General features: G+C 41.4%; 1 protein-coding gene across 2 annotated transcripts in view; it reads left to right on the plus strand.

Annotated features, from left to right (window-relative positions):
• Positions 1 to 11,857, plus strand: part of spout1 (SPOUT domain containing methyltransferase 1) — a 56,603-nt gene that overhangs the window by 17,543 nt on the left and 27,203 nt on the right. Inside the window, exons 9-12 of one of the 2 annotated variants that reach the window (XM_043720602.1) lie at positions 952 to 1,050; positions 1,174 to 1,276; positions 5,989 to 6,136; positions 7,878 to 8,812. In XM_043720602.1, coding sequence (XP_043576537.1) covers positions 952 to 1,050; positions 1,174 to 1,276; positions 5,989 to 6,136; positions 7,878 to 7,952 — 425 coding nt within the window. In that variant the 3' untranslated portion in view covers positions 7,953 to 8,812. Of the gene's footprint in view, positions 1 to 951; positions 1,051 to 1,173; positions 1,277 to 5,988; positions 6,137 to 7,877; positions 8,813 to 11,857 lie in introns of those variants that run through there. The other variant, XM_043720603.1, reaches the window with a different exon arrangement.

Raw genomic sequence — 11,857 nt, forward strand, 5'->3', positions numbered from 1 at the left:
TTGCCTCCCAGGTGCACAGGTCAGGGATGTCACCGATCGGCTGCAGAGCATTCTAAAAGGGGAGGGTGAACAGCCATTCGTCTTGGTGCATATAGGCACCAACGATATAAGTAGAAAGCGAGATGAGGTCCTGAAAACAGAATTCAGGGAGTCATCCACAAACTCCATCAACAAACACATAGACCTGGACCCAAAATACCGACCACTACTGCGGACAGCTGAAACTGACAACCGGAAGCGGCAGGGACAGGCCACTATAAATGCCGGAGGAAACACCACAGAAGCGCTTCACAGGAGGCTCCCAAGCACTGAGGATGTCACCTAGACAGGGGACGAAACGTTTGCAACAAAAACTTCCAGCTCGGCGAACAGAACCACAGCAACAAGCACCTGAGCTACAAATCTTCTCATGAAATCTGCCTTCACACTTGGTCTGGCCTACAGTAACTCCAGCTCCTTATCTATGTGGTTGTCACTTAACTGCCCCCTGAAATGCCATTCAGTTCAAGGGTAATTAGGGATGGGGAACAAATGCTGGCCTGCCATTAATACACTCAACCCATGCAAGAGTAAAGAAAAGAAGTCAGGTGGGTAGGGTTGAGATATAAAACAGCCATTATCTCATAAAATAACGGAACAGTCTGGAGGGGCAGAATGGCCTTCTATTCTTATGTTAAATTGCTTTACTGTTGGTGTATTTTAGATCTGGTGCATCGTGAGACCATTCAGCTCAAATGCAATTATTTATTTCCCTTGAGAGAATTTGTTCAGTTTTGATGTCTTGGAAACAGTTAAACCTTTTGAGTTTGCATTTGAGGACATACCTGCAACTGAATAACATTAGGTTCTACTATTAACTTAACATGTGCCCCTTTGTCTGGCTTCACTAATGTCCAGCAAACAAAGTGCCACTAACACTGCCCATAATCCTGCTGTGTTTTGTGCTTTCAGAGAGCAAAGCTTTGAAGGGCACAGTTGTTGCACCACACACCCCGCGCACAGAATCTGGCCTGTACTGGGGTTACACGGTGCGACTTGCTTCATGCCTCAGTGAGTTCCATGTCATCCTCTTACTCTTGTAACACGATTTAAATTAAAAGATTAGGGTAAAGGTTAAATGGGGGAATTAAAAATCTGTTTTCAAACTTAAACCTTCCTGTCTGTGTATTATAGGTGCTGTGTTCACAGAGTGCCCATTAAAGGATGGCTATGATCTCTCAATTGGCACATCTGAGCGAGGGTCAAATGTTGACAGTGTTACATTTCCCTCATTCAAGTAAGGCTCATTTTCGGTGTACCTTCTGTAAGGATAATTGCTTTACTATCTCAATTACCTCTTGAGATTTACAAATATTCAGTAAGAAGTAAAGATTTTTCAGTGAGTTTTTTGATCACCAGTCACACCCAAACCTGAAGAAAGTTATTTTGTGATCATGTTTTTGTTATCATTAATTTAAACTCAATAGAACAGCAAAAAAAATTATCTATTCCTTTGGTTGTGCTTTTCTCTTGACTAGATTTCCCCCTCCCCATAAAACTATTGAACTATAGACTGGACAGTACATCAGTAGTGGATAAGTTGTTGAAGCGGATTTTGAGAGATAGGAGTTACATACATTTGGACAGACCAGGGCTAAACAGGGATAGTCAGCACAGTTTTGAGGACGTGACCAATAAGGTTGATGAGGGTAATGCTGTAGACATTGTCTGTGTGGACTTTAGTAAAGTCTTTGACAAGATTCCACATGGTAGAATGGTTAGTAAAGTTAAGATCACATGGGATTCAGGGAGAGTTTGCCAATTGGATACAAAATTGACTTGACGGTAGGAGACAGAGGGTGATGGCGGAGAGTTGTTATTTGGACTAGAGGCCTGTGACTAGCGGTGTGCCATAGGGATCAGTGCTGGGTCCACTGCTTTTGTCTTTTATATACACAATTTGGATGAGAATTTAGGAGGCATAGTTAGTAAAGTTGCGGATGCCACTAAAATTGGTGGGATAGTTGAGAGTAAAGGAGGTTAACAAAGATTACAAAGAGATCTTGATCAATTGGGTCAAAGGACTGAGAAGTGGCAGATAGAGCTTAGTTTGTATAAATGCGAGGTATTGCATTTTGTTAAAACAAACAAGGGCAGTACATATACAATTAATGGTAGGGCCCTGGGTAATGTTGTAGAACAGAGACACTTAGGGGTTCCGGTACGTAATTCTTTGAAATTTGTGTCACATATAGATGAGGCAGTTAAGGCATTTAGCACACTTGCCTTCATCCTTCAGACCTTTTGAGTATAGGAGTTGGGATAACATGTTGAGGTTGTATAGGACTCTTCTGGAGTACAGTGTACAGTTCTGGTTGTCCTGCTATAGGAAGGATATTATTAAATTAGAGAGGGTTCAGAAAAGATTTACCAGGATATTACTGGGAATGGAGGTTTTGAGTTATAAAAATAGGCTGGGAATTTTTTTTCCATGGGTAACTTAATAGAGATTTATAAAATCATGAGAAGCATAGATAAGGTCAGTAGTAAAGATCTGTTCGCTGTGGTAGGGGAGTTCAAAATTAGAGGGCATATTTTTCAGGTGAGAGGAGAAAGATTTAAAAAGGACCTGAGGGACAACTTTTCACACAGAGGGTGGTTTGTATGTGGAATAAACTACCACAGATGCAGGAACAGTTACAAATTTAAACGATGTTTGGAGAGATACATGATTAGAAAAGGTTTAAAAGGGTATGGGCCAAACGCAGCCAAGTGGGACTAGTTTAGTTTGGGAAACTTGGTCGGTATTAAAGAGTTGGACCAAATAATCTGTTTCCATGTTGTATGATTCTGTGACTCTGTAAGCATCTTCTGAGATACATTGTCATATTCTTAAATTCTGATAATCACCTTATCAGCCCATTCACCACATTGCTGGTTCCTCACGTTGTTTGGAGAAAAAAAAAGTGACTGATATCTAAAACTGACTGAACGTTCCCAATCTGCAAGATTCCCTGACGTGATAATGCACATTAGCCATGGATGAGATCCCAGAAGACTGGAGGGTAGCGAACTTTTTGCCTTTATTCACGAAGGGTTGTAAAGAAAAACCTGGGAACTATAGACCAGTAAGCCTATCATCTGTGGTGGGTAAGTTACTTGGGAAGATGCAGAGAGAAAGGATATATATGCATTTGGAAAGACACAGAAGCAGTCAGCACAGCTTTGTGTATGGGAGATCCTGCCTCACAAATTTAAGAGTTCTTTGATGAAGGAACCAGCAAGGTTGATGAGGCAGGGCAATAGATGTAGTCTGTATGAATTTTAGTAAGGCTTTTGATAAGGTTCCATGTGGTAGGCTGCTTTGTAAGGTTAGATCGCATGGAATCCAGGGGGGAGCTGGCAAATTGGATGCACAATTGGCTTGATGGTAGGAAGCAGAGGTTAATAGTGGAAGGGTGCTTGTTGGATTTTAGAAAGTCAAATCAAGGTAGGAGTTTCATGGTGAATGGTGGGGCCTTAAAAGAGTGTAGTGGGACAGAGGGATCTTGGAGTTCATGTGCACAGTTCTCTGAAAGTGGAGTCACAGGGAGACAGGGCAATGAAGAAGGTTTTCGGCACACTGACCTTTATTAGTCAGGGCATTGAGTATTGAAGTTGGGAAGTTACGTTGCAGTTGTACAGGACATTGGTGAGGCTGCACTTGGAGTATCGTGTTCAATATTGGTCACCTTGCTATAGGAAGGATGTTATTAAGCTGGAAAGAGTGCAGAAGAAATTGACAAGAATGTGTGCTAGGGCTGAACAATCTGAGTTATAGAAGGCGTTAGGACAAGCTAGGACCTTTAGTGTAGGAGACTGAGGGGAGTTCTTGAAGTGTATAAGATCATGAGAGGCATGGGTGGGGTGAATGCACTCAATCATTTCCCCAGGTTGTGGAATCGTGGACTAGATGACATCAGTTTAAGGTTGGAGAGGAAAGAATAAAAGGGTATGTGAGGAGCAACATTTTTATAGAGGGTGGTACGCATATGGAATGAGCTGCCTGTGGAAGTTGTTGAGGCGCGTACATTAACAACATTTAAAAGGCATTTGGACAAATACATGGATAGGAAAGATTTTAGAAGGATATGAGCCAAGTGCAGGGAAATGGGGTTAGCGTAAGTGGACATTTTGGTCGGCAGGGACAGTTTGGGCCAAAGGGCCTGTCTCGGTGCTATAGGACTCCACAACTCTAATTAAATGCTCTTAGTTCCCCAGCCTTGATATTAGACTTTGGCTGGCAGCTTCCTCTTTTTAAGATTGCAATCACTTCCAATCTGTAGGGAAGCATCCATAACAGCAAACAAAGTAATTCTACTTGCAAATTAATTAGTAAGATACCTTAAGAACCCCGAAATAGGAGTAGGCCATTCAGCCCCTTAAGAAGCTGTGCTGTTCAATAAGGTAATATTGATCTGATTATAGTCTCAACTCTACTTCCTTGTCAACCCCATAGCCCTTGAATGTCAAAATCTGTCTAACTTGATTTTGAATAAATTCAATGACCCAGTTTCCACTATTTTCTGAGCAAGAGAATTCCAGACTAATAATCCTGAGTGGGAGAAAAAAACATAAAACCTAATCTCTCTCAAAAGCGAGATCTCTTAATCTTAAAATTGTGACTCCTAGGTCCAGTCTTCCCCACAAGGGAAACATCTTTTCAGCACCTGTCAAGCCTTCTCAGAAATTTATAAGTTTCATATCATCTCTCATTCTTCTAAACGAAAGTGTGTATTGGCCCAACTTTTTTGACCTTCATCTTATTGCCAGCCAGCAGCAGCAATTTGCTTTTGTAATATTTGGTATGGTACTCACATCCTTACAGAAAAATTATAATTTAATTGTCAGTAATGTTGGCGGTTTGTGCATCGTTTGTAAAATTGGAAAACCTCCATATGTCAGGAAGATGTCTATTGCCATTCAGAAACAGTTCATAGTTTTCTGTTTAAACTCCTTACATGATAGCATTGCTTTCAGGGTGGAAATCACAGCCTGCCCATCCAGCCTGAGGATGCCTGTAAATGGGTAAAATATCAAAACATAGAAAATAGCAGGAGGTGTGAGCCATTTGGCTCTTTGAGCTTACTTTGCTATTCATTATGATCATCCAATTCTGTGACCTGTTCCCACTTTTCCACCATATCCTTTGATCTCATTCGTCCTAAGTACTATATCCAACTCCACCTTAAAATCATACAATGTTTTGGCCTTGACTGCTTTCTATGGTAACAATTGTCACAGACTCTTTTGGGTGAAGAAATTTCTCTTTCATTTCATCTCTTTTCCAAGCTACAGTGCCTTACGTTTGCAATACTCATTCTTGTGTCCAAGTCCGTCCATGGTCTCACCTCCTTGCCTTTGCAACTACCTCAGACCTGACAACCCTCTGAGATTGTGGTATTCTTTTAGTTTTGGCCTTTTGATTTCTCCCTTCCCCCACCTTGAATTCTGTCATTCCCATTAAATGGCTTTGCCATCGCTGTCTTGATAGTTTACTCCCCGGCCTTCTCAGTGTCCTTAAACTTGTCCATGCTCTCGGATTTCTGATGCTCCTTAAAACCTGGTTGACTGAGCTTTTGATCATCCTCTTCCTAATATCTCCTTGTGCAATTCGTGGCATAACCTTTATTGAACAGAGGAAGAACATAGACATGTTTGGCAATGTTAAAGATATTGCATAAATTTGATTTCCTTTAAATGGCACTCATCCTAGAAATTCTGTTTCTGTTTCTTCCGATCTTGTACGTAACCACAAATGCAGCTGCGTCTAATGGAGTTCAGAGCCAACCCAATAAGCCACTGTTTAATATTTTCTGTTAAATTTTGATAATGTTTGAGTTTTTTTGAAGGGTTGCTCACTTTTACCATCAGTAATTTAATAATACCGATTTGTTGCATCTTCCCACACTCCTTCATTTTACACATGCTGTGAAGAAGATGCCATAATATTTTTCCTCCCTGCTTTAGGAATTTGTTGGTGGTGTTTGGTGGCCTTCATGGACTTGAGGCCAGTGTAGACGCTGATCAAAACCTCAATTTTACGGATCCCAGTGTCCTTTTTCACCAGTATCTCAACACCTGCCCTGGTCAGGGCAGCCGTACCATCCGCACTGAGGTATGTAACTAAGGGAACTTATTGTGCCAGAGACTGTAAGGAGGTATAAAGCTTCAGATTTAAAGGCACTTGTCATCTACCCAGCAACTAAAGCAACATTTTCCCAGTCTCCTTTTCCCTTCCTTCCAGCCTTGTGTACTCATAGGCAAGTGCAGTGGTCCAGTACATGACCATGAACTGCTTCACAGATTCCAGCAACATTACACTGGGAAATTATTGCACTTTAATGCATTTAGCGCAAGTTATTCTTGTCTTTCTCTGTGACTTAAAGTGCTTTGGACATGCTCTGAATCACCAATTCAATTCAAACCTGACTCTCTCGTCTTGGTCAGCACACTGTTGTAATAATTCATGTAGTCCTCTTATGTTCTTTCCTCACTCATTATAGAAGTGAACAATTATGCAAAACACAGCACTGTGTACCTTCGAGTGCTGTTTGGCTGTTGCCCTCCTGCAGCAATAGGTATTTAGGTTTCCTAAACACAGTGAACATTAGAGAATCACAGCAGTTCAGACAGGAAGAGTGGAGAGACAAACAAACCTACTTTTGAGTCTGTTAAGACTCTTGTTTGGTCTGAAGTTTCTCCAGCATTCTGTGTTTGTTCAAGATTTCCAGCCTCTGCAATATTTTTGCATTTAGTTTGGTTTCTCAGGCTGGTGTCTTCTGTGGCTGTGGCATGGATACTGCATCCAGAATCCCCTCTAATCCTCTCCTCATAAGAACCCCTCAGATTGTGACCAAAAAACTAATTTCATAGAAGAACAGCCACACAAAATACAAATTCTGGTATTTACCTTGATTCAGTCAATTGCTGGGCCAATTTGGGTAATTTCTACTACTGAAATTAAGATCAGTGTTTGAATTTATGGTCTTGTGACTTCATACAAAATATGATTTTGTTTTTAAATAAGAGCATACAATGCTGGAGAAACTCAGCATCTGTGGAAAGAGAAATGAGTTTGAAGTTTTCAAGTCCGATATGATCCTTCTGCCAATTGTTTTGCTTTCTGAAGAGTGTAACCTTTACTGAAACAAAAACCAAAAATTGCTGAACAAACTCAGCCAGTCTGATGACCTCTGTGGAGAGAAAGCAAAGTCACCATTTCAGGTCTAGTGACCCTTCTTCAAAGCTAACATTTACTGAGCTGATTGTACTGAATCAGAGAATGGTCACTTTAGAATGTTGATGATTTGATTTCTTCCGTTGTTTTTCAATCGAAAGAATCTCTCACTGTCCACAGTTTCACATCAAATTTTCCTGTAGGAAAGGGCCCATTGTTCCCTTCAGTCAGACCAGCATCTCCTCTTGGTCAAGGGTAGTAGTTGTCGTAATATCACTGAATTTATAATACAGAGATCCAGTTTGAAACTCTAGAGATATGAGTTCAAATGTACCCACAGCAGCTGGTGTGATTTATATTCATTATATATATTTTGAAATGCCTCCGTTTCAAGTCACCATTATTATCATCAATTGTTATAAAATCACATCTAGTTCACTCACACCTTTTTAGTGAAGTAGATCTGCCATCCTTACCTGGTCTGGACTTTACTTCTGGAGCACAATGATGCAGTTGAGTCACCAATGGCTGAGCAAGCCACTCAGTTCAAGGACAATTAATGATGGGTAACAAATGTCTGCAACACCCACATCTCCTGAAAGAATGTGCTTTTGTAAACAACATTGTATTCTTTTGGTGGTTAAGGTTTACCGTGGTTGGTGTTTTTGTCATCTTCCAGGAAGCTATTCTCATTACCCTATCCACGTTACGACCAAAGATTGACATGGCAGTCGGAAATTCTGCTTCAGATTGAAAGTGTAAATATTTTGCAGCATGCCACACCTGCAATCTGCTAACATCATGACGGACCAGCATTCACCGGCAATTATTCATCTTCCTGACTGACCCCAGAGCCTGATTGCAGATGGGTTGTGATGCAATGGGAGAGTGCATATGTTGAAATTCTGCAGTGTATTCCTGCAACATGTGCTTTCCAACAGTGAAACGGTGATGAAGATTTTATCATAACTTGATTCATCCTCAAGCAATGCATCAACTCGATGAGGACAGGAATAAATGATGAATGTTGCTGGCTTTAGTCTGGCTCAGATATCACTTCTGTGGTTTTCTGTCAGACTCCTACTGAATGGAGTAAATCAAACATGTTTGCTGATTGCAGCTCTTCTGGATGTATGACCAGAACTGTTCCTCCAGTGCTTTTCTTGGGATCATCACACAGTGTTACAATTCAGAAGTGTAGGCTGGTTATTTACTTAAGAACTAAGAGCAGGAGTGAGACACTTGGCCTCTCAAGCCCGCTCTGCCATTCAATAAGATCATGGCCCTGACTGCTCCGTATTCCTACCTGCCCCCGATAATCTTTCATCTTCTCTTTAAAAAAAAAATTCAAGAACTCTGCTCGCACCACCTATTTGAGGAAGAGAATTCTGACAACTTGCGACTCGCTGTCAGAAAGTAATTCTCTGTCTCTTAAGTAGGCAGCCCTTTATTTTGAAAGGTGCATTATTGATGAATTATGTCACTTCGGTTTTGAATAAAAATTTATTTTTAAAACATTTGTTTTTTTTTAAGGTGTACAAGAAGCTGGAAAACACATTTTTCAGACCTTTGTAACTGTTCACTTAAAGGATTATTAAAACACTTTACGTGCAATGCGCTTGGTGAAGTTTTATACAGTAGAATTTAAATTGCAGGAGTGGCGGTATTAATCCTTTTCAAAAGGGATCCTTCAGCTAAGAAATTTTGAGAGCAACTGACAAAAAATTGCTGCAAACGCTTCAGTGTCCCAGTACTGTGATGGCCAGACATACTGATCATCTTTAATTTTCAAGGAGCATCTGGAGGCACGTTTCATTTTCTGCACTCGTTATTTTGCACAGTTGCCCAACTACTGAAACTGACATATCTATTCTGAATTAGAGGCAGTCTTTGATACTACAGTTAAGGAATACAAGCATAAAGAGGGTGGGATCAGGTCTCTGATGTTGGACTTCCAATATTCCTGGTTCTAGGGTTAGGAGTTAGAAGGGGTGTCCTAAAGACCTAAAAAGAGAGCTCAGAAGGAAAGACCTAAAAACAAAAGAGCTCAGAAGAGCCAGGAGGAGACATGAGAAGTTGTTGGCGAACAGGATCAGGGTTAACCCTAAGGCTTTCCATAGGTATGTCAGGAATAAAAGAATGACGAGAGTTAAATTAGGGCCAATCAAGGATGATAATAGGAAGTTGTGTGTGGAGTCAGAGGAGATAGGGGAAGCACTAAATAAATATTGTTTGACAGTGTTCACTTTTGAAAATGTTGGCGAGGAAGATACAGAGATACTTGCATCTAGACTAGAAGAGGTTGAGGTTCACAAGGAAGAGGTATTAGAAATACTGCAGAGTGTGAAAATAGACAAGTCCCCTGGGCCGGATGGGATCTATCCTAGGATCCTCTGGGAAGCAAGGGAAGAGATTGCCGAGCCTTTGGCATTGATCTTCAAATCATCATTGTCTACAGGAATAGTGCCTGAGGACTGGAGGATAGCAAATGTGGTTCCCTTGTTCAAAAAGGGTAGTCGAGACAACCCTGGTAATTACAGACCAGTGAGTCTCACTTCAGTTGTTGATAAAATGTTGGAAAAGGTTATAAGAGAGAGGATTTATAACCATCTAGCAAAGAATATTCTGATCAGGTACAGTCAGCACAGTTTTGTGAAGGGTAGATCGTGCCTAACGAATCTTATTGAGTTTTTTGACAAAGTGACCAAGCAGGTAGATGAGAGTAAACCGGTTGATGTGGTGTATATGGATTTCAGTGTGGCGTTCGATAAGGTTCCTCACAGTAGGCTATTATACAAAATGTGGAGGAATGGGATTGTGCGAAACAGCAGTTTTGATCAGTAATTGGCTTGCTGAAAGAAAACAGGGTTGTAGTTGATGGAATATGTCATCTTGGTGTCCAATTACTAGCGACATACTGCAAGGGTCGGTGTTGCGTCCATTGCTGTTCGTCATTTTTATAAATGTCCTGGATGAGGGCTCAGAAGGGTGGGTTAGTAAATTTGCGGATGACACTAAGGTCGGTGGAGTTGTGGATAGTGACGAAGGATGTAGTAGGTTGAGGTGGCAAATGGAGTTTAATGTGGACAAGTGTGAGGTGAGACACTTTGGACAGAGTAAACGGAATGCAAAGTACTGGGCTAATGGTAAGATTCTTGGGAGTGCAGATGAGCAGAGAGATCTCGGTGTACATGTACACAGATCCCTGAAAGTTGCCACCCAGATTGACAGGGTTGTTAAGCAGGCATACAGTGTTATGGCCTTTATAAATAGAGGGATTGAGTTCCGGAACCAGGAGGTTATGCTGCAGCTGTACAAAACTCTGGTGCGGCCACACTTGGAGTTTTGTGTACAGTTCTGGTCACCGCATTATAAGAAGGATGTGGAAGCTTTGGAAAGGGTGCAGAGGTTACTAGGATGTTACCTGGTATGGAAGGAATGTCTTATGAGGAAAGGCTGAGGGCCTTGAGGCTGTACTCGTTAGAGAGAAGGTGGTTGAGAGGTGACTTAATAGAGACATACAAGATAATCAGAGGGTTAGATAGGGGGGACAGGGAGAGCCTTTCCCCAAGTATGGGGACGGCAAACACGAGGGGACACAATTTTAAAGTGAGGGGAGATAGGTATAAGACAGATGTCGGTGGTAGTTTCTTTAATCAGAGAGTAGTAAGGGTATGGAATGCTTTGACTGCAACGGTAGTAGATTCACCAAGTTTAAGTGCATTTAAGTCAGTGGTAGTTTCTTTAATCAGAGAGTAGTAAGGGTATGGAATGCTTTGACTGCAACGGGAGGAGATTCACCAAGTTTAAGTGCATTTAAGTCATTGGACAGGCATATGGATGTACATGGAATAGTGTAGGTGGGATGGGCTTCAGATTGGTATGACAGGGCGGTGCAACATCGAGGGCCACAGGGCCTGTACTGCGCTGTAATGTTCTATGTTCTATCTCTAGGTGTAAGTATGGTTTTATATTGTGTATACTGCACCTACTCATGCTTCTATCAATGTCAGTCCTCTTAACAGTACCTTGTTTTAATGCACACTTTGGATTGCTGGAGACTCCAACTCATCCATCAGCAATCTCCTTGGCTGCTTGATCATTGAGACTGATTTGTGTCATGGAGTGAAGGTTATATGGAGTCAGACGCAGGGCAAAACTAGCAAGACTGTACTTTTGGGGTGTAACATGAGATAGTGGCAGTGTCACTTGACTACAAATCCAGAGGTCACAGGTTTAAGTGTCATTGTGACAGCTTGTGCAACTCAGGAACAGGGCATTGAGAGTTATAGGGTAGCCAGGAAGGACCTGAAGAGAGAGCTAAAAGCAGCAAGGAGGGGACATGAAAGGTCCTTAGTAGATAGGATTAGGATAGTGGCAGTGTCACTTGACTACAAATCCAGAGGTCTCAGGTTTAAGTGTCATTGTGACAGCTTGTGCAACTTAAATTCTCTCTATTTTGTTTGCTCGACTGAAAAGTATATGAACATTCTTTATTGGGGACAGATGGTAGCCATATGGTATTGACTGGATAGTAATCCAGTGGCTCAGGCTAATGCTATGAGAACAAGGTTTCAAAGCCCACGATAGTTGGTGCAGTTTAGATTCAACCAATAAAATCTAGAATTGGAAGCTAGTCTCCGTCTTGGGGACCATGAG

This window comes from Chiloscyllium plagiosum, chromosome 30 (genome assembly GCF_004010195.1).
Source record: "Chiloscyllium plagiosum isolate BGI_BamShark_2017 chromosome 30, ASM401019v2, whole genome shotgun sequence".
Classification (NCBI taxonomy): domain Eukaryota; kingdom Metazoa; phylum Chordata; class Chondrichthyes; order Orectolobiformes; family Hemiscylliidae; genus Chiloscyllium; species Chiloscyllium plagiosum.